Source organism: Piliocolobus tephrosceles, chromosome 1 (assembly GCF_002776525.5).
Source record: "Piliocolobus tephrosceles isolate RC106 chromosome 1, ASM277652v3, whole genome shotgun sequence".
In the NCBI taxonomy this organism is placed as follows: Eukaryota; Metazoa; Chordata; class Mammalia; order Primates; family Cercopithecidae; genus Piliocolobus; species Piliocolobus tephrosceles.
In genome coordinates, this window is record NC_045434.1 from 31,004,801 (window position 1) to 31,032,667 (window position 27,867).

A 27,867-nucleotide genomic window follows, 5' to 3' on the forward strand; every position below is an offset into this window, starting at 1 on the left:
GTTAGGACAATTTCAATGGGGGATGGAGAGCGGCAGGAAGTGAGATGGGAGAGTGTGTTCTAGTTAGAGGCAGGTGACTTTCTCAGTCTCAGTCCAGGCTGGGGAACAGGAAGCATGCCAGACTTTTAAAACAGAAGCATTTTAATGCAGATAATTGGCTTACAATGTGTTAGAAGTTTGAGAGAGCAGAAAGGAGACATTATGACTGGAGTGACCCAAGTAATAGGAAACAGCTATGGCCTGTAGGACTGGAGAAATAAAATGAAAGAAATATTGTTACCAGAATCTAGGAACTCAGAGGAGGTCTGAGGAGCTGACGCAGGAATCTCTGAGGAGGGCTGCATCCTGGTTGCTTAGAATTATGAGGATGCTCATAGCAGCTAGTGTTTAGAAGGAACTGTCAGGGCAGGGGACAACTGTTTAGTTCCACACTTCTGAAGAGATATCCAGATCTCAGGTATTGGAGCAGGTGGGGAGAACCACATCATTGGTGCTGGTACTTGTTGCCCTGGCTAGAATTAGTATTTTTCAGGAGTTATGGTATAGCTGGTGCTGGCAATGGAATTTCTTCTTCCATTCTTCTACCTTCCACCTGTGTATGTCTATTACTCATGGGCAGAATCTAACCTGGAAGCCAGTGGGTAAGGGAGTTTGGGATATGTAGTCTGCAGATTCTTGGCCCTTATATCTTTGAGCAGAATATGGAAGGGCGGACTTGTAGTTGATAGGCAGTGGGTAAATGACTACAAAAGAGTAAAAGCTGGGTCTAATTCTCATTTACCCATTTATCTGGGCCTATTGAATTAGGCATTCTTAATATCCCATGTTTTTGGATAGAAATTTATTTATTAGGAACACTGATAAGGATAATATAATAAATAAATATAAATAAAACGCAGCACCAACAACTTTTCCTAACCTTCTTCATCTTTGGTCTGAAAGTGTACATTTATGGTCCAACCATATGGGTGTGATTGACAGCAGTGGATAGAATGGTAGCATATGCATTGATACCACGGCTTGGCTTCTACTATTACATGGTTCTTCCTTTCTCACTTCAAGTTATTTGCTGGGGGAAGGCTTAGGAATTTACATGGACCTCCATGCACCATAGAAATAAGCAACATGTCTCCTGCGGCAGCTCTACTCTCTGGCCAGAATTTATTTTTCCCTGATTCTCTGGTCAAGAACAGAGGCATAGTCTTCCATTGAGGTCACTTCATAAAACAAGGGCTCCCTTCTTACTGGATCTCTCATTACTGATAATTGTGTGCTTACTTTTTACCAGCCCAACACATTCATTCTTTCTAGTATAGCAAAATACATGACACCTAAAACTAATACCTTATACTCCAGTTGAAATTAATCAGCAAAAGAGCTCTTAGAGATCTATATATAGGTATTGTAGAAACTAATTTTCTTTGGATAAGATGTTTCTTCTTGTCCATAATTTACTCCCAAAGGCAAAATAATTTCAACTTGATAAGATCTATGGAAGGGGAATATAGTTTAATGGGAAAAATACATTATGCTAAAACTCAGAACTGAATTAGAGTTCCAGTTGTAGTGCTAACTTGATAGGTAGCTTGCACAAGTTATTTAACATTTTTGGGTTCCATTTTTCCAGTGAAGCTTTTATAAACTTGCTCATGTATGCATGCTTTGTCTTTCAGAAATGGAATAATGTTTGCAAAGTTTTTTTGTGTGTTTTGTTTTCTTTTTCCTAGCCCTTAGATTGAGAAAATACCTTAATTTTTATTATCTTTTTATGGTTTGGGATTATATCACCATTCATGAGGAATTTACAATAACAGTCTGGGCTCTTTCATTTAAGAGAATATGTACAAACATCTCACTTTCTTGGTTCTTAGATGAAATTTAGTTAAAAGTCCACATGCTTATTGGGAGAAATGGCAAGGTGAGAATGGTTGGGAAGGGAAGTAGAGACAGACATTGGCTTTTTATCAATCAAGTTTCTTTTGATTTTAAATTATTTATTCATAATATTTTCTACATGGTAGTTAATATTCTAAAACGATAAACAAAATTTAATATAGAAAAAATTATGCTTTTCTTTTTTGCCTTTGCATGCTCTTATTTCAAAATAGATTTAAAATTCATGGCATATTATACTAGAAAACAAGTCTGTCAATGATCTAAGCTTCTATCTTTAGATACTAGGAAAAAAGAGAAAAACCCAAAGCAAGCAGAAGTGAGGAAATAAGAATAGAAATAAATGGAATTGAGAAGAACACTACAGAAAATCAGTCAAACTGAAGCTAATTTTTATCAAGATTAATATATTTGATAATGATAAACATCTAACTAGACTGATCAAGAAAAACGAGAGAGAAAACACAGATACAAGAATCAAAGAGGCTACATCATTACAGATCATCACAGACATTACAAGGTTATAAAAGAATATTATAAGCAACTCACTGCCTATAAATTTAGAAGCTTAGGTGAAATCGACAAACACTTGAAAGTCATAAATTGCCGAAGCTTACTTGAAATAAATAACCTGAATAGTCCTATATTAGTTGACAAAATTGAATTTATAGTTAAAGAGTTTTCAGTAGAGAAAATTTGAGGCCAAACTGACAAATTCTACCAAATATTTAAGAAAAAAATAATAAGACTGGGCGCAGTGTCTCATGCCTGTAATCCCAGCACTTTGGGAGGCCTACGCAAGCCGATCACTTGAGGTCATGAGTTTGAGACCAGCCTAGCCAACATAGTGAAACCCTGTCTCTACTAAAAATACCAAAAAAATCAGTCAGGTGTGGTGGTGTGCACCTGTAATCTCAGCTATTTGGGAGGCTGAGGCACAAGAATTGCCTGAGCCTAGGAGGTGGAGGTTGCAGTGAGCTAAGATTGCACCACTGCACTCCAGCCACTGACAGAGCAAGACTCTGTCAGAAAGTAAAGTAAAGTAGAGTAGAGTAGAGTAGAGTAGAGTAGAGTAGAGTAGAGTAGAGTAAGAGTAGAGGAAAGGAAAGGAAAGGAAGAAGGAAGGAGAGAGAGACAGACTGGCAAGAAGAAAGAAAGAAGGAAAGAAAGGAAGGAAGGAAGGGAAAGAAAGAGAAAGAAGGAAAGAGAGAAAGAAAGAGAAAGGGAAGGAAAGAAAGGAAAAAAGAAAGAGAAAGAAAGGAAAGAAAGATAAAGAGAAGGAAGGAAGGAAAGAAAGAAAGAGAAGGAAAGAAGGAAGGAAGAAAAAAGTATATAAATTTTACATAAACTTTCCAGAAAATAAAAGAGAAGGCAATACTTTCCAGCTAATTTACGTCATTTGCTTACCATGCTCTTAAAACCAGATGAAAATATTACAAAAATGAAAATTGCAGACCAGTGCCCCTCATGAATATAGACTAAAAAGGCCTCAACAAGTCCTAGCATATCAAATCCAATAATATGTAAACTTAAAAAAAGGATAATGTTGCATGACTATGTGGGACATATTTTGGGAATCAAGACTGCTTTGACATTTGGAAACAAATCAGTGTTATTCACTTATATCAATAGGCTAAAGAAGAAAAACCATATAATCATTTCAGTAGATTCAGAAAAAGCATTTGACCCAATTCAGCATTCATTCATGATTTTAAAAAACCAAAAAACAAAAAAAAATGTCTCAGCAAGCTAGGAATACAAGAGAGCTTTCTTAACCTGATAAAAGGTACCTATGAAAAACCTGCAGCTAACATCTAACTTAAGAATGTCACATCCCAAGACTGGGAATAAGGTAGGGATATCTACTCTCATGAGTCTTACTCAACGTAGTACTAGAGGTCTTAGCAAGTATAATAGGCAAGAAAAAGAAATAAAAGGCAAACAAGATTGGAAAGGAAAATATAACACTGTCTCTATTTGCAGAGATGTGATTGTCTGTGTGGAAAACTCCAAGGAATCTACAAAACAAACAAAAAACTCCTAGATCTAATAAATTAGTTTTACAGTGTTAAAAGATACAAGATCAATATGTGCACATCAGTTTCATTTCTATATACTGGCAATGAAAAATTGAAAATAGAAATGTTGAAACAAAAAAGCACCATAAAAGAAAACCATGAAATAGACAGAAATTTAACAAATTGTGAGCTAGATATATACTTTGACATACTAGAAAACAGTAATCAAAGACATCAAAGAAGACAGAAATAAATGAAGATATATACTATGTTCATGGAATGAAAGTCTCGATATTGTTAAGCTTTCAATTATTCCCAAACTAATCTTAAAAGTAGTGCAATTTCAATAAAATTCTCAGCAGATTTTTTGGTAGCAACCAACAAGCTGATTTTAAAATTTATATAGAAAGGCAGAGTAACTAGAATAGCCAAAACAATGTTGAAAGTGAAGAGCACAATGAAAAGACATATTACCTGATTTCTAGGTTTACTATAGAACTACAGTAATCAAAAGAGTATTGATACAAGGATAGACATTGAGATTAGTGGTGTAGAAAACAGAGTTCAGAAATAGAGCCACACAATCTAAAGAGACATTTTCTAAAGAAGACATACAAATGGCCAAGTAGCACATAAAAAGATGCTCAATATCATTAACCATCAGGGAAATGCCAATCAGAGCTACAGTGAGATACCACTTCATACTCACTACGATGTCAATAATCACAAAGACAGATAATAACAAGTGTTGACAAGGATGTGGAGACGTTGAAAACGTCACATAGCAACTGCAACTTTCATATGTTGCTGTTGGAAATGCAAAATGGTGTAGCCATTTTGGAAAATAGCATGGTATTTTCTTATAAAGTTGAAGACTCTTCTTATACCACCCAGCAATTCGAATCCCACTGCTGTGTATTTACCAAGGTGAAATTAAAACCTATATGGGAATGTTTATGATAACCTTGTTCATAATTACCCCAAACTGCAAACAACCCAAATGTCCTTCAGAAGTAAATGTATCAACCAACTGTGATATATTCATTCTATGGAATACTGCTGAGCAATTAAAAGAATGAACTGATATACATCACAACTGATGGATCTCAAGTGTATCATGTTAAGTGACATATGCCAAAGTCAAGTGACTTAATACTATGTTATTCCATTTGTATGATATTCTGGAAAAGCCAAAACTGTCATCATAGGAAGCATGTCAATAGTTGTTAAGGACTTGTGGTATTGCCTACAAGAGGGTCCAGGGAATTTGGGTATGGGGGGAATGAGGGAACTATCCTATATCTTGGTTACAGTGGTGGGTCACACACCTATATGCATTTGTCAAAACTCACAGAATTGTATACTAAAAACGTGAATTTTACTCTGTATAAATTGTGCCTTAAATAAACGGCAAAAAATAAAGAAAGCCCAGAGTCTTAACTGCTAGTAGGTGCTGAAGCAAGAATAGTATCACTAAATCTAAAAAAGAAAAAAGGAAAAAAAGGAAATTTGTGTCTTATACATAGATGGCTATTTGAAGTGTGTTCTTTTCTCCTGTCACAACAGTTCCTTCATTATACCTTGCATACTCATTTTTCTCTCTTTATTTTGTAGTATTTATTATAGGTAACTCTGTCTTAACTAACTTTTCTCTTCTTATCCTGCAAAGTTATGTCAAATGCACATGACCTCCTTAAAGTCACTGTTGTTTTAGAGACATCTCCTACAGTTCCTAGAGTATAGTAGGTGCTCAATTCATATTTACTGACTGAATTTTTGAATGAAATATCTCTCACCATTGCAGATTTCTGTCCAATTTTATGAACATTTTATATATCTATATTTGGATCTATATTTGGTAATTATTTTTATCTTATATAGTGTTTTAAGAAATCTAAGTTGTAATATTCTCCATTAGATTATGCACAGATTCATTTATCTTATATCTGGCTTCATCTTGAACCCTGGGAATGTTACTTGAATAATTTGTGTCTTGATCATGTCGTGGTGAGATATTTTGTTTTAAACATTTTAAAAATACCATTCTGACTGCCCAGTGAAAATGGATTAAAAGGGAACAAAGATGGAAGCCAGCAGAACAGGTAGAATGCTATTGTAAATAATCCAGGGGAGAGATAATTATGTCTTGCACCATGCTGGTAGCAGAGGGTGACATGCGATCAGATTCTGGATGTCTTTTAAGAGACTACTGATAGTATTTGCTTGTGTTTTCTGTGTGGCCTGAGAAAAATAAATAACTGGCCACTGATGTCCGAGTTTTTGGCTTGAGCTACTAGAAGACTTGTTGTTTACTCAAATATAGAAGAAGAGAGATTTGGAGGATAAAATCAAGATTTTGGAGGTGTTGAGATGCATTTAAGACATCCAAGTGACTATGTCCATTAGTCATTTTCATATAACATTGAGTTCAAGGAAAAGATAGGGAAGGAAATATGAGTTTCGGAGTCATCAGTATATAGATGGTTTTTAAAGCTGTTAGAATGAAAAGGGTGAGATTACTTAGGGAGTGAGTTTAGATGATGACATCATCCAAAGACTGCACCCTCGACCACTCCAGTGTTTGGGAGTTGGAAATAGGAGGATCATGCAAAGGAGCCCAAGAAAGCACAACCAGTGAGGTAGGAGGAGAATAAAGATAAAAATCAAGTAAACTAAGTCTATCAGGAAGGAGACAGTAATCAAATGCTGATAGGTGAAGTCCAGTGAAGCCTAGAATTCCACTGGGTTCAACAATTTAGGTGTCACTGGTGATCCTAAGAACAGTTTCAATGGAGAGGCAGGAAATCAGCAGATATAGATAGCTCTTAAAAATAGTTTTGCTATAAAGGAATGATAGGAAATGAGGACACATTAGTAAGTGGATGAGGGTTGAGAGTTTTTTATTAAATGGGCAATATAGCATGTTTATATGTTGTTAGAAAGGATGTAACAGAGAAAACTTGATAGTGTCAGAGAAAGAGGACATAATTATAGGATAAGTTGATGAATAGGCAAGAAAAGATGTATATGTTGACTAGTGGAGGGGTTGAATTTGGAAGCAGAGGTAGCTCATTGTAACAGAAGGAAAGGTCAGGCATGGCTACAAAGATAATAACTGACAATTCAGTGTACTTACTATGTACCAGGTTCTATTCTAAGCACTCTCCATGTTAATTGTTGCAGCAGCTCTCTGAGGTAGGTATTATCATATCTTCATTTTAGAGATAAGAAAACTGAGGCATAGCTATGTTAGGTAGCTAGTGTAAAAATACAGAAAACATAATGGCAGCAAGTAAGTAACTTGCTCAAGATCTCACAGCCAGTAAGTAATTTGCCCATGATCTTGTCAAGTAAATGACAGAGCCAGTTTTTGAATCTAAACCACTCTGGTTTTAGAATCAGAAGGGGGTGTGTGTGTGTGTGTGTGTGTTTTCTGTTTTTTTTTTTTCTTTGAGATGGAGTTTTACTCATGTTGCCCAGGCTGGAGTGCAATGGTGACCTCGGCTCACTGCAACCTCCACCTCCTAGGTTTAAGTGATTCTCCTGCCTCAGCCTCCTGAGTAGCTGGGATTTACAGGCATGTGCTACCACACCCTGCTAATTTTTGTATTTTTAGTAGAGATAGGGTTTTGCCATGTTGGCCAGGATGGTCTCGAACTCCTGACCTCAGGTGATCCACCCACTTTGGCCTCCCAAAGTGCTGGGATTACAGGTGTGAGCCACCGTGCCTGGCCATTAGAGACAGAACATTTTTAACCAGGTGGGCAGGCTGCCATTTCTATAAATATAGGTACCTTGCTAGAATAGTTTGTTTTTGTTTTTGTTTTTTTTTTTTGAGACAGAATCTTGCCCTGTCACCCATGCTGGAGCGCAGTGGCACGATCTAGGCTTACTGCAACCTCTGCCTCCCAGGTTCAAGCGATTCTCCTGCCTCAGCCTCTTGAATAGCTGGGATTACAGGTGTGGGCTTTTCTAAAAGCCACACCTGGCTAATTTTTTGTGTCTTTAGTAGAGATGGGGTATCACCATGTTGGCCGGGCTGGTCTTGAACTGCTGACCTCGTGATCTGCCTGCCTGGGCCTCCTGAAGTCCTGGGATTACAGGTGTGAGCCACTGCGCCTGGCCTAGATTAGTTTTTATAAGAGCATGTAGAAGTTCTAGTGAGTGAATGGATAAACTAGGAAAATTGATACCCTTGCCCAGGTAGTACTTGAAGCTTCTGGTCATGATTTTAAAGGGAGATTATGAGAATGGCAGTATGGTGGGTAAGAAAACAAAATCTTTTGATGACTAAATAAATAGCCAAATAGAGATCTCCACTCAGTTTCTAAAATGCAAGATTTATTACTTGCTTCAATGAAAATTTATGAGGCATCATCTTAGGCTCTTAGAGATACATAGAAAACAACGTAGGTTCTACCTTTGAGGTTTATAATCAATGTGGGTGGGAATGCATACTCATAAGAGATTATTTAACAAAGTAACTGAAACACTGAGACTGTTTTCACATTTCTTGACCACTTTTTTTCCTGTAAAACAAGTCACTTCATTCATTCATTCATTCATTCATTCAACTTTTAAATCTTAATCATCTATTCTTTCTTAGGGACTTTAACAGACACTGCTGATTTAAAGATGAGTAAACATAGTTTCTACCCTCAAGGTTTACCATGTTATAGAGGCATGTAGACCTTTAAACAGAAAATTGTGATATAATCAATAAATCCTTCTGAACGCATTGTAGACCCAATGGACATTTTTGAATGTATACAGAAATAAAATAATACAATAAAGCTTCTTGCGCCCACTGCCCAACTTCAATAAAGACAATATCTAACACATTTCTTTAAGCTGCGATCTCATTGGTTTTTTTTGGGGAGGGGGAGGGGAAGGTAATATTGGAGTAGGAAGAACATTGATTAACAGGAAACAAATTGGGAGGTAATTGCATGGGTTGATGATATTTTTACCAAACTCACAGACCCTGTCTACGGAGAGGAGGCTCCAAATGGGAAAAGACTTTTGAGGTAGAATTGACAGAGTTTCTCAGCTGAAATTCAGTGTACATTTTTTTCAGAAATAAAATATTTCTAATAATATTTTTATTAATGGACTTGAGGAAATTATTTAAAGGTCTGAGGGAAATGTTTTAAAAAACTAAGATAATTGATTCTTAGACCTTTAGAAAACTTGTTGCATCTTTTACAATTCAAATTTTTTTTTATTTGGGCCATTATAATTATGTCATGATATGAAAAGGGTAACATTTGCTTAAACTATAGAAGTTTAAACTACTATGTCTTTTGTACAAGGATGGTCAAATATTTTTAATTGTGCTCAGAATTTCTTTCTGAAACATTCGATTTAGAGATTTCCTAAGTCTCAGGAAAAATAGGTAGGCATTTACATACAGACTTTTTTTTGTGATTTATTGTAGGTAAAGCACCTGTCGTGTGGAGTCCTACACTTTGTGCTTTGTGGAAATATTTTTTAAAGTGAGGAGACAGTATATATACTCAGTGAAATTTTAAATGTGTTTGAAAATATTTTGAACTTACCCTTAAATAGCTAGATCATTCTATTAAACAAGCAAAACATGAATAAAGTCAGAATTCTTATAATTAAATACACTATCAGAAAGATGTAAAGGAAAAATATTTCAATACTAATTTGAAATCATTAGAAAAAATAAAAATAATATAGAAAAGAAAACTAAGAACAGACTGTATAAAAAGTTCAGTACTGGGGGTCTTTAAAACAGATTGGAGTTAAAGGTGTATTGAAGAAATAGCTACATGAAAAAAGCACGTGAGCTAAAGAAAGAAAGGTTGAGAGAGAGAGAAAAATCATTTGTGATGGGAGATCTTGTAAAACCAAAACTAAAAGTGGTAGCAATATTTCTTTTATATGTTGAATATATTCAGAATGGTAATGATTATGATTTAACTATTATTTAAATTATTTAAGGGATTAGAAAGAATAATATCTGGATAACTGCTTCAGGTTTTGAAATGCATGGAAAACTTGAAAAAGTTTAAAGACAAAGAAAAGGCAGTGCTCACTGTGAATACTTAGCCATAAGTCAACTTTTTTCAGGAAGAATATGCAAGAAGATTTTCTAACCAGAAAGACTAAGTGAACATTGGAGGAAAAAAATTGGGTATTGGATTATTACATCAAGTAAAATCACCTTCAAATCTGTCATTCTCTTTTATTGAATAAGATAAAATTGATACTTATTTAATAGGCATTTTAATTGTATTTTTCATGGATATTAATTACTTATCATCAGAGTGGGAAAATGTATTCAGAATTTGTATGCTTTTCATCTTCATAATGACCTTTAATCTATCCTTTTTCTTGAAACATTTCTTAATGTAGGTCGTATAACTTCTCCGTATCTAGTTCTTCTCATTATTGTGGGATGGAGAAATCTCCAACCTTTCTTGATGCCACCTCATCTTTTAATTTCGGTTGTAGTTCTTTCCTTTTCTGGAGAGAACTTTTTCAAATGGGTCATGCTGCTGGTGTCATATTCTCATATCTAATAGCCACCTACTTCCACTTCCTATCAAAATTTCTCTAATTCCATTGGTGACTTTTCAGTGGTCATATTCAATGACTTTTATCCCCCTCATCTCTTGCTTTTTCTGCTGTTTTTGTTAGAAATAACTCTTTCCCTTTGAAATTTTATCCCCCAGTAGACACCTTTAAAAGTAGAGTTCTTACATGCCTAAGTAGTTTCAAGAAAATCCTCTTTGAAAGCAAAGGAAATCCACTAGATGAGTCCATGGCTTTTTTTGATCCTATTAAATTCAGTGAGAATGTTTGCTTCTAAAAAAAGCATTCTTTTTGTTTAACTTTTGTAATTGAGATATTAATTTCATTTCATAATTATATTCATTCATTTACCAAAAATGTGTTAAATGCCTTTATATGCAGGGCACTGTTTCTAGGTGCTTAAGATATATAAGTAAAGAAGACAAAGATTCTTGCCCTTGTGGAGTTTCTATTCATGCATTAAAACCTAGCCAATTACTGTATGATTAATAGATATTTGATTTATGTGTGACTTTGAAAATAATTGTATTAGGTATCCATCTTGTTTCTAGGGTAGAGTTCAGCAGGTATCATAACTAGTTGCCTATTTTCAAGTTCCTGATAGCTACAGTTAATGTATTAAAGCAATGGCAATATGTAGTTACATTTTAATCAGAAATATTGAAAGCAGTGATTATTTTTATAAATTTCTGTTTTATTTGTTTGGATCTTCTCTGGTCATAGATATATACTAGCAGCATCTGGCTTAATATTTATTAGTGCCTGTCAAGTGATAGGGTGCTACATGCAGTATAATTGCTGTGCTGTTACTTGGGATAACCAGTAAAATAAGGCTGTTAAGCAGTGTTATGAGTGACCCAGTTCTTTTTAAATGTTAGTCTCTAAAGATAAATAGTGCTTCAATTGTTAAGAGAGGAGAAAAGACTTTTTCGTTGTGCCTGGCCAAACAAGTGGCTGAGGGTCAGCTAGAAACTGAATCACTTGAGTTGGATTATATTATGATAAAGTATTCATTGGGGACTGTTGACTATTAATCTTAAGGAGTATGTGTATGTATGTGTGTATGCATGTGTAGGAAGAGATACTGAAACTTTAAAATATTATAGTTAAATCATTATATTATTATATATCATTATATAAAATACTACAGTTAAATTGTTATACAAAGCAATCTGGGCCAACTGAATATTTAATCAAGCTGCTTGTTATTTTCATTTTGCCTGCAATATTGGAAATATGTTGTAGTAGGTCCAGTGAATGTTAGGATGCTATTGCAGAGGTTTAGGGAGGATAAAGTTGGTTGCAGTTGAGATAGAAGTGCATGAACTTTGTAGAGATTGAGAAAATAAGATATATTAGACTTGGTGATTGATTAGTAATAGATGATGGGGCAAAAATACCTCCTGGGTTTCCAGTTAGGACGGATTGTGGTAACAGTTTCTGAGGTGGAATACCCTGGAAAATGACCAGATTTGGGGAGAAGAAACTGAGTTCAGACTTGGGCATACTGATTTTGAGGTGCCTTTGAGCTTCTGGAACTTGGGATACATGTTTATAGGTGATAATGCCTACAGACAAGAAAATGAAAGAAAAGGGCAAGAGTAAAGAGAGAGAACTTTAAGCACTTAAGAGGTTAACAGAGGAGAAGCAATCAACAGTGGAGTTTGTGAAGGTGGATAAAGAGGTAGTGCTTTGTCACTGAAGCCAAGGGAAACAGATTGGTCAACAGTGAAAGAACTGAAAATATGTCTTGAATCCAGTGGAGCATGGAGAGAAGTCATAGATCATTTAAGTGAAAACTTTTCAAGGAGAGATGCAGAAGCCATGTTGAACTGAATTGAGGAAGGAGTTGGAGGGGAAGAAATAGAGATAGTACTTCTATACCAATTCTTGAAATTTATTGCACAGGGTAAGAGTATGATGGAGAATTACACATGCCATTGAAGAAATGATTTTTTTCAATGTTCTTAATTTTTAAATTTTGAGACAGGGTCTCACTCCGATGCCCTGGCTGGTGTGATCTTAGCTCATTTGGTCTCAACCTCTGAGGCTCATTTGATTCTGCCACCTCAGCCTCCCAAGTAGCTGGAACTACAGGCACATGCCACCGTGTCCAGCTAAGTTTTGTGTGTGTGTGTGTGTGTGTGTGTGTGTTTTTGTAGAGATGGGGTTTCACCATGTTGCCCAGTCTGGAACTGGTCTGGAACTGGTCTGAACTCCTGGGCTCAAACTCCTGCCTGCTTCAGCCTCCCAAAGTGCTGGGATTATGAATGTGAGCCACTGTGCCCAGCCAAGAAAGGATTCTTTGACATGGAGTTTTAATTAATTAAATTTATTGGAGTTTTAATAGCTGTAGAGACACAGTGATGTCTTGTTGATCTCTATATAACATGTAACATATACTATATTTAACTACTTTGGATTTCCCTTACATGATGTTATAAATTATTGGACTCATAATTCAAAGTATTTTGCATTTAATTTTAGTGGGAATGAACTTTGCTTTTTGTACATCATTGCTTTTAATTAACCCAATTTTCTATACTAATACCCTTAACCCATATGTTTTTCCTATTCAAAAGTATAATCAGAGCCAAACATTAAATTACAAAAAGATCCTTTTATTACTAATCCTGGCTCTCTTGTGGTATAATATTCTTTGTCAAGTAGTTTATTCAGGTGGAAGTCTTCTGAAGAATAATTAATACTCTTCCTCTACTTGACATATTTTGTGAAACATAATTATCTATAGTGTTTTTCCAAATTAACTGAAATTATGTTTTAATTTAAAGCCATGAGAGAAGTTTAAAGAATTGAAATGACTATTTGTGTTTAATGATTATAAAAGAATTTAAAATCATTATAAATATTTCAGATAGCATAGGAAAATAAAAGGGCTATTTTCCCTCTTAATTCTATTACACAGATATTTTGGAGTATGTTCTTCCATATTATTTTTCTAGGCATGTCTAAAAGCAGGTTTCAAAATAGTGGGTATGTAGGTGTATTTAAACTAACACCTATTTACTAATTTGAAACTTGCTTTTGTCACTTGGCACCATAACTGTTATTTTAAGGTGTTAAATCATATCAGCTCTACCTGTCTCTAGTTTATTTTTGCTTCAAGCCCATCAGTATTATCAGCTTAGTTTCTCTAACCCAACAATACCAAAGCTTAGCTAGAAAAGGCTAAAATAAACCATTAAATCTGATGGTTTACTAACATTATTAATGGGATGAGTTTACTTGAACTTGTTTCAGTTGTGGAAGTTTTAGTTGTTTTCTGAGATAGCCCAATTATGACAGTATGGGGAAAGCAAGGAATATATTTTCAGTGGAAGGTATGCAATACTGGGGTTTGAGCTAGAGGTGGAACAGTGTATATAATCTAGTGAAGTAGCTGGGAGGCCACTTTTAGAAAATAGACATGTGGCTTTTATGACTTTTGAGGCTTAAAACTTGAAACCAGAGCCTGGGGTGTTAGATCAAACCAGAGTACATTTTCAAGGTTTGGAGTCCCAGTGGTTGCACCAGAGTCAGCTCTAAGAGATAAAAAGTGAGCAGCAAATAAAAGTAAAGTCTGAGCAAAAAGGCATAGAATATAGTTCCATATTCAAGCTAGGCACCCGGAAAAAGATGATAAATGAAATTACATTCACAATATTGATATATGCAATTCAGTTTCTTGGTCAGATGTGCATAGTAGCATATTTACTATGTTGTGATCATTGATTTTAGGAGGAGAGATCTTTCCCTTTGTTCTGACGCCGCACAACTTTGGGATCTGGTAAAGCCTGATAAATATATGTTGCTTTCCCAGCAAGTTGGAGTTGCTGTGTAGGTTCTGGTGATTGTAGGAAAGGGCTAGGTCCTTCCTTTAGTGAGCACTTGCTGTTGTAACAAGTCAGGGAGACAAATCAGACATGTAAACAATAATGAACTCTTCTTACTAGAAAACCTATCTTAGGTCGTTTTAACTTGGAAGTTCATTGATATCTAAGTTTATCCTGGAACAAAGAATTCCAAGTTAGGTCATCAAGAGATAGGGCTTCCTGGAGGACCTTGGAGTCAGGATGTGGCCGCCACATAAAACTTGACTGTAATATGTATGCCTTATGTCTCCTATACTGTGGAGCCTGTCCTTGGCACTTGGCCCAGCTCAGCTTGGCTTCAGAGAAGTGGGTATAGTCAAGGTGTGATTGGCCTATGATCCATTTTCAACATCATTTCCTGAACCCTATTCCCTGCCACACATCATTGTCCAGCTTGCTGTACATTCATTTCAGGGGATTCAGATGGTTCATTTTATGCCTTGAAATGTTGCCTAGCAATATATAACTAAAACGTTCATTATTATGAGTAAGCATATTTACTATAGTAGCATAGTAATTTTTAAAAGTAAATGAGAGGAAGAAAAAGCTTTTCCTGGAGGTAGAATTATCTGGTTCACCAATAAAGAAGATGAGATCAAGAAAAAAAGTTGAAGACATAACTGAACTTAAGCAGTACTATTGTTTAATGCCCCACCACAAACAATTTTCTCTTGAGCCAAGCTTACACTTTTATATAAACTAGGAAACTTTTCATAGCAACAGCAGTTCAGGAGTTGTAAAGGGAGTGTGAATGGATTATTTTCTTGTCTTCTCAGGCACAATAACCTTGGTGTACGACCAAAAGGGCTATCTACTCTGGTGAAGAGTGGTGTCCCCGAAGCATTGAGGGCAGAGGTATGGCAGTTATTGGCAGGCTGCCATGACAACCAGGCAATGCTGGATAGATACCGAATTCTTATCACAAAGGTAGGAAGTTATTTTCATATTATTTTCATTGGATGACCTATTAAATAAATCCTAGTTTTCATAGCTCCCATAAGCCATAAATGCTTTGAACTTCTTCATGAATATGTTGAGGTTGTGAAGTCAATACTTCTACCTTTTGTTCTGAATACTTGTGGTGGTAAACAATGCACTTAGTCATCTATGAACACTGTATGCCTTGGTTTTCATATTTTCATTCAAGTGATTTTATAATAGCTGTTTACCAAATTGGAATATATTTATATTTCAAGTGTTTTCTAACTTCTCAACCTTTTTAAATTCTATGAGATTTATATAGTTATAATCATACATAGTTACTCTAGTATAGTTTTATAATAACATTAAAATGAAATAAAAAATTCTTCTGTGCTTATGTCACCTAACAGTTAAATGATGTAGATACTTGCCCTTTTTCTGTCAGGGGCCCTTGGTTCCACTGTAAATTCCTTTGCTTATGTCTAAATACCTGGTTTTAGAGCGTAAGTAAAGGTAAGTGTTGGCCTTAATCCTAGACTCACCACCCTAGGTCTCACTACCTAATTACTTAGTCTACTCTAAATACTGGATTTTTAAATAATAGTAAAATTTTATTTTTTTAATTTTAAAGAACCTCTCTTCATAAATGAGATTTTTACAATCAAGACTTTGTTCCTCAGACTATATGAACTTTTAGAACTTTTTATCTGCTATAATTTCTTTTTACTTTTCTTTCCTCTTTGCCTCCTTTCCTTCCATAAATATTTTCTGAGTGCTTAGTATAATGATCACTGCTGAATTCAGTTTTTTTTTTTAAACTTTAACCTCTTTTTTTTTTTTTTTAAGATTGATGGCCTCTACATTGGAATATGCAGGATGATCCATTGGTGTGTGGGAAAAAATGTCCAAAGTTCCATTTGTATATTTTTAAAAATAATTACACCAAAGGATACTAAGCTGTACTAATATTTGGTGTGCCATAGTACTGAGGGTTTATGAGGTCCTTGAATCCAGTGGCCAGTGGTCCCACATGGTTCAGGAGTGATCTTAGGGAAGAATGGAACTTGCACACTTTGGAGGAATCATTGTGGGGCTCACACTCGTATATTAACCTCCAAAATATTACAGTTTTCTTGCATTTTGCATATGTTAGATTAAATGGATTTACAGGTTATCTAGGTGTAACTTAATCCTCATAAAATGTGTGATCGGCTTAAAAAGATTGCTATCACAGGATGCTGCATGTCAATTTTTTTTTAAAATTTAATATGTTCCTTCAGTGAAGAATTAATGTTATGATAATGAATGACAAAGCAACTACTTTTGGAAACAAACTCAGGTTACAGAGATGGACATTTTGAAACATATGGCAATTTAAACACCTCTGTGATTTTTTTCTTTGAAAAAACATGCATCACTATAAAAACTTTTACATCTTCACACTTAACCTGGAATCAGAAATTTTAAATATGTTTAAAACTTATACAAGTAGTTGCAGAGAATTTGGAACTGATAGTTAAAAGCATATAAACACAACACCTTCTGATTTATTCATATAAGTATCTAGAAGCTGGTGTGGTGGCATATGCCTGGAGTCTCAGCTGTTGAGAGGCTGAAGTGGGAGGACTGCCTGAAGCTAGGAACTTGCACCTGTGACTAGCCACTACACTCTGGCTCGGGCAATATAGCAAGACCCTGTCTCTTAAAAAAAGAAAGAAAGAAAGAAAGAAAACCTAGAGAAAGCAGATATTTCCTAGTCAAATTTCAACAAAATGATTGGTGAGTGGGACTGAAAAAATGATATATGTCTACTTGGGTCTGTGGATCTTTGCAAGTCTTTTTTGGATATGATAACAGAACCATGAATCAAAAAACTGATGTGGAAACAAGTTTTCATTGTTGTTTTGTAAACTGCTATAACAAACATATTAAAAATAGTGACCCATATTTTATGATTATTGTTATATAAAATGTTTAGAATAGGCAAACCTATAGAGACAGAAAGTAGACTAATAGTTGCCAGGGGTTGGAGGAAAAGGGAATTGGCAGTCACTGCTAACAGATATATGGGGTTTGTTTTTAGATGATGGAAATATTCTGAAATTAGACAGTGGTGACAGTTGCTCAAGATTCTGAATATACTAAAAACCACTGAATTGTACACTTCTAAATGGTGAATTTTATGTTATGTTTAACACAATAGAAAAATTTCACACACAAAAATAATGATCCATATTCAATATTGAATAGTATTTTATAGCATTTTAATTATCTTTTTTATATCCTATCATCTAAATTTCTGTGCTTTATAATATCTATATTAGTATAGTAGCACTTGTACATGATAAATATATGTATGTTAGATATTTATGCCTAGAAGTTTTTATCGATGGAGTATCTGATTGAAATTTTCAGAGATCATAACTCTGGGCATCAGATTACTTTTTCAAGTAAATAATAAACTACATTGTATACTTTTATTGGCTGCCATGGGGTAAGAGGTAACTGCCATTCCCCCTTTTTTCACTAAGAGGCTTTCATAATTCATACCTTTAAAAATTTCAAGGGAAAAATGTAAAGAATACCATCCCATGATATTATTTATGAATTCTTGATGAACAGTGTATGTTCATATAGTGAGAAAATTTTTATCATTTATACCAAACACCATGGTAGTTTCAATTATAAAACTTGCAAAAAAAACTTTAAGATCAAGAGATAGGGCTCGGCTCAGTGGCTCATGCCTGTAATTCCAACAGTTTGAAAGGTCGAGGTGGGAGGATGGCTTGAGCCCACGATTTCAAGACCAGCCTGGGCTACATAGTGAGACCCTGTCTCTAAAAAAAAAAAAAAAAAAAAAAAAATGCTGGGCGTGGTTGCACAAACCTGTAGTCCCAGCTGTTTGAGAGGCTGAGATGGGAGGATTGCTTGAGCCCGGGAGATTGAGGCTGCAGTGAGCTGTGATTGTACCATCAGACTTCAGTTCAGCTGGGGTGACAGAGTGAGACCCAGTCTCAAACCACAAAAAACAGAATGGCAAAAATCATTTTCATTGAATAAAATATATGGAAGATACTTGGAGGCTGATAAAATACATTTTTTAGACTTCTTCCCTCTGGAGTTCTAGCTGTGATTTATTTTCTGCCAGTGAAGATTGCAGGGAGGCAAAAGCCATATTTTCTCTGGCAGTGTGGTTGGCAGATACCCTGGCTTCACCAATTGTGAGGTTTTTGCATCTGCCTCTGAGCATTTCATTCTCAATCACTTGCCTTCACTCTGGGGTTCTTGTTTCCTGTGGTTTCCTTTCCTGAGTGGCCACAGCAACCTCCTGATTCTCTGGACAATAGCTGTGGTGACACACCTAAAGAGCTGGAAGGGCAAAAGACTGCTACAGCAGGATCTTCAGGCTTTTGCCCTTCAGCTCTTTCAGGAATGAAGGACCTTCATTCCTGCATTACATCATTTTTGAAGTAGTTTACCTGATTAAACCCTGTCTGATAGACTTGGCATATATTTGTCTTCTTGTTTTCACAAGATGGCTTTTCTACATCCGGCATTACATTTAGAAAAGAAGAAAAGAAAAACAAAGTCAATTCAAGGTGGCCAGATTTGAGGCTAAGAGCCCAGTCCTCCAGACTGCCAACTTTGTTCAAGACTTCTGACATCAGCCACAATTTGTGGGTTCTTAGTGCCACCCTAACTTCAGACCAACTAGCTTCAAACTTGTAGATCCTCACAGACTTCCTCAGGTTTGATAACTTGCAAGAATAACCTACAGAACTCAGTAAAGTGCTATACTTACAATTGTAGTTTAGTGGGGTTTTTTTCTTTTTTTCTTTTTGCAAAAATATACAAATCTGAACCAGCCAAAGGAAGAGATGTATAGGGCAGAATGTGGGACTAGGAGAATTCCAAATGTGAAGCTTCCATTATTCTCAAGGATATGTTACCCTCCTGGCATCATCCTCAAGGGCTCAGTACCTGCCTAGCATCAATATGTAGCAATATGCATTTGGAGTATTGCCAATCAGGAAGCTCACCTAGTTTTGGTGTCCAGAGTTTTTATTGGAGTTTTATTACATAGACATGATTGATTGGATCATCACCTACCTGGTAGAACTCAATCTCTAGGCTTCCCTTCTTTCCTCCCCGGAGGAAAAGAAGGTAGGGACACAGCCAAACCATAACATTGGGGCTGTTGCATGGCTCAAAGCCCCAATGCTCTAATCCCATGGTTGGTCTTTGTGGCTTGGGTAGCCTACATCATAAGTCTTCTTCTTAGTGTAAACTATCTGGGGGCTTACCATGAATCATCTGATTAACATAAACTATCAGATGTGGTTAGAGGGGCCTACCACAAATAACAATCCTGTTATTCAGGAAATTTCAAGGGTTTAAAGGTTACCGTCCACGAGCTGGAAAAAAGGGTAGACCTCTCCTTGGCATTTCTGAACCAAGTCTATCACCCTTTTAAAGAATTTTTCTTAAACACCAAACAACAATTCCATCTGTATATTCTTGACCAGAATTCTGTTACATGGCTACTATCTTCATGGAAAACTAGAAATGTTTTTTTTAAAAAAGATAGACACATTGATTCACCCCTGCACCCCCTCCAAATCTAGGCTTTTTGTAAAGAGGAAAGAGAAAATAGGTATTGAGTAGAGAACTACCTTTCTGTTCCCCAATTGCCTCTTAATAGTGGCACTAGTTGAGATCTATTATGGAATAAATTATTCTAAAAATATATGTAAATTTGGTTTATTTTAGATATTTACACTATATATAGTGTAAATATTTACTAATTGTCACTTGAGATTGACTGTCAATGTATAATTCAGGTAGTATAATAAATATTTTCACATTCAGTTTATAAATCTATGACAGCTTAAAGTTTTTAATGTTATTTCTATTGTTAATACAGTTATCAAAAACATTTTCATACAAACATTATAGAAATATGTGACTCTAATCATGTGTTTATTCAAATCATAAACAGGGTCAAATCATAAGACTTCTTTGACATAAAGTACAGTGGTATATTTAATTTTATTGTCTTCCTTGCATTTATAGTAAGATGAATAATGTCATTTTTTCTAAAAATGATTTTTTCCTTTTACTGTCCTTGGGGTAGCAATGAGATAACAAGTGCCTGTAGCCAAGAGTGTATGTAGGTACCTTGGTGGTGAATACATCTGAGCTTACTAGTCACTAAGTGCAAAGGGCATGAACACCCAGAGGATTTTCTGTAAGAAGTGCCTGCATATTTGACACTTGTTGGTCATGGTTCAGCAGCTGTTTGTCCTTCTTTTGGTCCAGTTAATTTTTCCTGTCTTATTAAGGGAATGGCAAGATTTCAAGGTTAGTTAATGAAATGGTTCAGCTTGAACAAACAGTTGCTTTATAAAAACCCTACCAGAGGCCTCAGATTACACAGGGAAGAAGGAATATAAAGTATTTTGTATTTGTCTGTTCTCACACTGCTATAAGGACCTACCTGAGACTGGGCAATTTATAAAGGAAACAGGTTTAATTGACTCACAGTTTCACAGGGCTGGGAGGCCTCAGCAAACTTACAGTCATGGCAGAAAGGGAAGCTAACACATCCTTTTCATGGTGGCAGGAAAGAGAAGAATGAGCAGGGGAAATGCCAGATGCTTATAAAACCATCAGATTTTGTGAGAACTCACTCACTATCAGGAGAACACCATGGGGTAAACCACCCCTGTGATTCAATTATCTCCACCTGGTCCCTCCTACGACACATGAGGATTATGGGAAGTACAATTCAAATGAGATTTGGGTAGGGAAACAGCCAAACCATATCATATTTACAGAAAACTTAAGGTTTGGCTTCCATGAAAAAGTAGTCTACCATTTAATTCTATAGTAGAAGTGCACATTCTGAAGCATTCTTTCAGGAGTGGCAAACATACAACCAGCAGGCTAGGTAGAGCCTACAAATATGCTTTGTATAGCTATCAATACATCAAAGAATGGTATACACTTATGGATGAAATTTGTACTTTCTTTTTGCTATGAGCGTATTACTCTATTACTTCCTATCTATCTTTTATTCATTTTAATACCTGTTTGGGCCTCAAATATATTCAATTTTGTGACTCTATTATTATACTATGTCAGCAGCCATTGCTTGCTTCAGAGGAGGGGGCTATCACAGTGTACTTGCAATTGATTAATGTCTACTTCCCCAGCAGACTTTAAAATCCAGAGGAGCAAAGACCACAACTGCATTACTGTTTATGAGATATCCTATGCCTGGCATAGGGCCTGCCTGACACATTCTAGATGATAAATAAAATTTTTGTCCCTCCTAAGGGGAGCATAAGGTCATAGTTGACTTATTTGTATAGTTATTTATTCTTTTGTTCTTTTCCATGAACTATAGCCTTATGTTGTGTTAGGTCCTGGATAAAGCTTTTAAGTATGAAGCAATGTCTTTTTTGCAGGAAACCTATTCATCTCGTTGGGGAGAGCTATAAGCAGTGGGTCAATTTGAACAGCGGTTCCCGGTGAACTAACCTCTTCTGTTTTTGCCAGGAAGGAGGTGGCAGCCCTTAAGAATTAGTACCCTAGAGAATTTTGCAGTGTTAGTGGGTCATGTAGATTGAGTCACCTTGAATCATGGTAGGTCAATGATTGGCCTCCCATGGTAGGATAGACAATAATACTGAACATAGAATAGGGCCGGGATTACAGTGTGGAATAATTACACTTTATATGGTCTTGTTGGTTTTATAATCTACAGAAAATAAAGTTCTTCATATCATTTTGACTGGTAGGAAATGACTGTAGGGACCAAAGTTTAAAAAAGGGTGAAAAATCTCTGGATGAGATTCAAGTGAAAATGAAGCAGATTAGGAGCTGTAGACCAACTGATAACCTCAATCTGGAACCAAGGACCAAGCAGGACCAGTCAGAAGAGCTGTTATATGTAAATCCATGGAGAATTATGTTGAGTCACTCTCCACTTCAGAAGGAACTTTCAGGCACACCTTGCCTTGGTAACAGTGGTAGCTTCGCTTTAGGAGGAGATTTTGGTGCTCACTATGCAGGAAGACCCTGGGTTTGAATCTCAAATTCTGCTACTTACTGGTTTGTGACCTTGGGCAAGCTCCTTAGCTATCTTCAGTCTCAATTCCTTCTTTTGTAAAATAGGCATAATCATATGTGTCTTACAGGATTGTTGTGAGAATTTAATAAGATAATTCATATAAAGCACTCAGTTGCATGCCTAATACATAAGCACTCACCAGTGATAGGGAATGAGGAAAATTATAAAGCAATATATGCCTAAAGGAAGTTTGAAGTAAGCTTTCAGAAATAACATCATCAGAAAGTACTATAGGAAATATGGAGATTACTGTGGGCTCTTGAGATCTGTGCAGGTTTCAGGACATTCATCTGAGAAACGGGGAGAGAGAAAACAGGAAGTGTGTAGCGCCCTGTTATCTACTTGTACCACTAATTCATTATTTATCAAACAGTATCTCTTCTGTATCAGGCTATGCTAAGCACTAGACATATAAAGAAGAATAACACCTATACCCTATCCTTGAGGAGTTTACAGCCCAGTGGGGGAAGATAGTCAAAAAGGCAAAGAAGCAGCGATAATATGTTTAAGCACTGTGACACAGGTATGAGCAAAGTGACAAGTGAGGACAGAGACTGGATATAGCCATTTCTGCCTAAGAGCAGAGAATGGGAGTATGTGTTTAGGCTGAGGCAGTGCCATGCATAAAGACACAGAGTTGTGCAAGGTCCCACCATGGTCAGGGAGTGAGAAGTTCCGTGTGACCCATGGGGGTACTCTAGACTCGACCGTCTAAGTGAGCAAAGACGGTATCTGGGTTTTGCTCACTGCTCTAACTTTAGTACTCAACGCTAGGACTGCCCTTCAGTAGATGCTAGATAAACGCTTCCTGAAAGATTTAATGGGGTATGTGGGAGACATTATGTCTAGTGCTTTCATATATCCTTTCCATATAAGCCTCACAACTTCTGTGATGTGATTCCCATTTTTACCATGAAGAAAGCTGTCACATAGTTAACTAAATAGTAGAATCCGTAAAGTCGAAAACCCAAAACTAGAATGAAAGGGACAGCTCATCCCTACTTTTGGTCTTGTAAAGATCCTTTAGAAGGAAAAACTCTTTATATTTTTCTGACCATCAATTATTAAGAGTAATAAAGAAGGCCAGGCGCAGTAGCTCACGCCTGTAATCCCAGCACTTTGGGAGGCTGAGACGGGTGGATCATGGGGTCAGGAGATGAAGACCATTCTGGCTAACACGGTGAAACCCCGTCTCTACTAAAATTACAAAAAATTAGTCGGGTAGTGGCGGGCGCCTGTAGTCCTCGCTACTCGGGAGGCTGAGGCAGAAGAATGGCATAAACCCGGGAGGCGGAGCTTACAGTGAGCCCAGATCGCGCCAATGCAGGGAGACTGTCTCAAAAAAAAAAAAAAAAAGAAAGTCATAGGCTGGGCGCGGTGACTCAAGCCTGTAATCCCAGCACTTTGGGAGGCCGAGACAGGCGGATCACAAGGTCAGGAGATCGAGACCATCCTGGCTAATACGGTGAAACCCCGTCTCTACTAAAAAATACAAAAAACTAGCCGGGCGAGGTGGCGGGCGCCTGTAGTCCCAGCTACTCGGGAGGCTGTGGCAGGAGAATGGCCTAAACCCGGGAGGCAGAGCTTGCAGTGAGCTGAGATGCGGCCACTGCACTCCAGCCTGGGCGACAGAGCGAGACTCTGTTTCAAAGTAAATAAATAAATAAGTAAATAAATAAATAAATAAATAAATAAATAAATAAATAAAAGCTTAAAAAAAGTCATGAAGAAAAGGTTGAAGAAATAAAAACGCTATGGCATTTCTATATACTGTTCATTGTATGGAAATGAAAATTTATAATTTAAAAACTATTCTGTTTCTATTAGGAAACAGGTATAAACCTTACAAGTCAGTGAGTAAGAAACAGTTCTAAAGCACCTAACTTCAAGTCATCTCTTTTAAAATGAGTTTTGAGCCTTCAACCATTGTCTCTTGTTATATGAGTCCTGCCACTGAGGCATAGGGTACTACTGATGCAGATGAATCACTGGAAGACTTTTACCACATATTTCTGAAATCCTCTGTCCTTTATTGTTTATCATTGAGATGTTTTTATTATTCCTATTAAGCTGCATTTTTCATAACCTTTGAGGTGATCTGAAAGGACAATAGAACATGACCTTGTTCCTGTGTAGAAACAAGCAAACAGAATTTAGAGCTTCTGAAATGAGTGTTTCTTAATTGTTGGCTTGAGGACCCACTAAGCAATGATCACATTTTCACATATTCATAGTCATTTGAAATGGGGATTGTGTATGTTTTAGGGCAACTCAAATTTTATGTAGCATAACAGAACTGTGTGTGTACTTTCAGTAATTATATGACATATATGGTATAGTTTACCTATCACATCTGCTGGTTTATATAACATAGCAAATATTAGATTGTAGTTGTGTGCTCTCTTTTAAAAATGATCTTTATGTAACATTTGTACCACATACTTTGTTAAAATCAAAATAAGCTTTTAATTGATAAGCTTTTAGAAATAATAACGCCATGAGCTGTTTCTCTCTACCACTTGAATTCGTTTTTCTCCCAAATGAATCTTCTCTTTCAAAAGTGTGTTTATATATGAGAGTGTGTGTGTGTGTGTGTGTGTGTACCATTTCTTTTTTTTCTTTCTTTTTTTTTTAAGAGACAGGATCTCACCTTGTTGCTCAAGCTGGAGTGGTGGCTCTTCACAGGTGTGATCATAGCGCACTGCAGCTTATTCTTTTAAAAATATTTAAGTGCTAGAGGTTGATAGACCTGGATTTAAGATTCACCTCTCCCATACATTAATTTGTGATCTTGGAACATTATCCCAACTTTTTAAGCCTTAGTTTCATCATTTTTAAAGCAGGCTTAATAGTAGTATCTACTGGGATTTTTGTGTAAATTACATAAAATGATGAAGTACTTGGCGTATAGTAGTACTCGGCGTATGGTAAGTACTCATGATTAGTTTCTGCTGTCTTTATCAATATGATATTACATCATGAACAACAGTAATAGTAATGTTAATACTAATAGTGGATATTGGTGTCAGGGTATGTTTCTAATTTAATACTTGTGTTAGATAACTTCCAGTTACACAGTTTTTATAAGAGCACATGATGTGTATAACAGCTGGTTAAACTGAAATACGAAGTGTCAGGTTTGTATTTTTCTGGTTTGGGGTTTTTTTTCTGGTTGGTAAATATCATGGAGTATTTGCATTCTAAAATTTGACTTTGTATTGGCTATATGAATTATTTTAGTGATTATGCAAATTCACCTATATAGTAAAGTCAAATGATATTCTCTAAAAATCACTCCTAAATAGTGTGTGATGTAATCAAGACTGGAAGGCAGGTATTAATCTCATTCACTTATTCACTAACTCTTGATTGATGAACTTTTATGGGGTAGGCTCTCTATTGTTTCTAGGATTATGTAGATAAAAATATTTCACACCCTTGAGGAATCCAGCTAGGAAAACCAGGCTTATGCACTGATAGATACTTTTTTTATGATACAAGTTATAATAACTCTCTTAATCAAATATGTAGAATGCAGAAGAGATAGTGACAGCTCTGCTTGAGTGAGCCAGTGAAGACTTCACAGAGGAGAGAATATCTGAGGTGGGACTTGAAGAATATTTCTAAGCAAGATAGAAGAGGACATGTACTATAGGGAGTGGCTTATGTAGTTTTTCAGCTTCCATTTAATGAGTTAGCTTGGATAGGTTATCCAGGAAGCCTTTGAGAGTTTAATCAATGTGTTCCTTCCTTCGCCTACTCTCATCCTAGTTGGCTGGCGTCATCTATTTATGCATCAATGCATGTCTTCTTGTTAAATAGAAACTTAATATAAGTTTATTCTTGTTAGAACAAATACATATCATGATAAGCCTTGGGAAATATGTCATGTCAAAATGATATCACAAAATAATATTTAATTGGTGATCTAAGGTTGATGTAATAAGATTTTAACCTATTAAAGCATCTATTCAGTTAATGTTTAAGTACCTATTGTGTGCCAGGTACTGTGCTAGGATGATAATACATATTAATTTTTAAAATTAATTAACTGAAAAAATATTGATTGACTAAAGTAAAACAATATAACCTTGCAAAGAAGCAGCACTGTTTTATAAACTCCAGAGAGCAAAAAGGGCAATAGTTACAAATATTAATTTGGTAGTTGCTGTCAAAAATTCTTTTTGAAATAATAAAAAAAACTGCAAGAGTGGCTCATTTTAAGATTCTGAATATTCTCTGCTTTGTTGATCATTATATGGACAGATAAATTTTCCCTGCTTTTATTCACATCTGATTACTGGTACTGCTCAGAGTAAAGCCTGTCTTCTTTCTGTTCTCCAGTGTATTATTGTAGCAGATGGCTTTTAATAAAACATTTAACTAACGAAGAATTTTTACTCTGTGTTGGTGGAATGTATTATAATGATAATATTGCAAATTCTCAAGAGGGGGTGTTTAATTTGATATTTTTCGTTTGATTGAATAACCTTTAGTGAATATTTAATTGAAAAGTCAAATTATGGTATCTGTTACATCGTTTTTTATTTGATAAGTTTCAAAACTAAATTAAACCCTGTAGGTCATGTAGCCAAGTAAATATTTGCTTTTTCTTTACATGGTTTACTTTTTAAAAATTAAGGCAGTTTATTAGTCAGATGACAATACTAGATTTCATTGAGAGTCAGAGCATTGCTTAATTATATGGCTGCTGTGTTCTCTGTCATCACCTTGTCTAGGTGTAGGCATTGAGCTTTTTGATAGAATGAGGTTATTCCAGCTGTGTCTGTACCATTGGTATTTATAAAAACCACAGGCTGTTGTATAAAAACCACATTATTGATATAAATATAAAATTTACAAAGAACTCATCAGAAATTTATAGTTACTAAAAATTTACTAACCAAAACAATGAGACAGGCAAGGAGAATAAAGAGTACTCGTTGTGTTGTAATGTAAATGCCTTGAATATGTAGGTACTGGAAGGTCTTTATTAAAATAAACTAAGAAGTGGCTGGGTGCAGTGGCACACACCTATAATTCCAGCACTTTGGGAGGCTGAGGCGGGCTGATTGCTTGAGCCTAGGAGTTTGAGACCAGCCTGGGCCACATGGTAAAACCCTGTCTCTACAAAAAAAATACAAAAATTAGCTGGGCGTGGCAGCACATGCTTGTAATCCCAGCTCCTTGGGAGGCTGGGGCGGGAGGATCACATGAGCCTGGGAGACAGATGTTGCAGTGAGCCAAGATCATGCCACTGCACTCCAGCCTGGGTGACAGAGCGAGACCCTATGTCAAAAAAAAAAAAAAAAAGAAAAGAAAAGAAAAGAAAAAGAAACTAAGAATTAATGAAAGAGATTCTTTAAGAAAATTTACAATTTATTTTCTCTTTTCTTGCATAATTATACGTTTGCTTGTGGTTTTTTTTTTACAGAATGATTTAAATCAAATTTTCATGATCCTCATC

General features: G+C 35.9%; 1 protein-coding gene across 5 annotated transcripts in view; it reads left to right on the forward strand.

Annotated features, from left to right (window-relative positions):
* The window catches only part of RABGAP1L (RAB GTPase activating protein 1 like), an 819,337-nt gene that overhangs the window by 201,169 nt on the left and 590,301 nt on the right, over positions 1 to 27,867 (forward strand). For all 5 annotated transcript variants that reach the window (XM_023207199.1, XM_023207198.2, XM_031935573.1 and 2 more), the window contains one exon: positions 15,121 to 15,271. In XM_023207199.1, the coding sequence (XP_023062967.1) occupies positions 15,121 to 15,271 (151 nt within the window). The remainder of the gene's footprint in view (positions 1 to 15,120; positions 15,272 to 27,867) is intronic.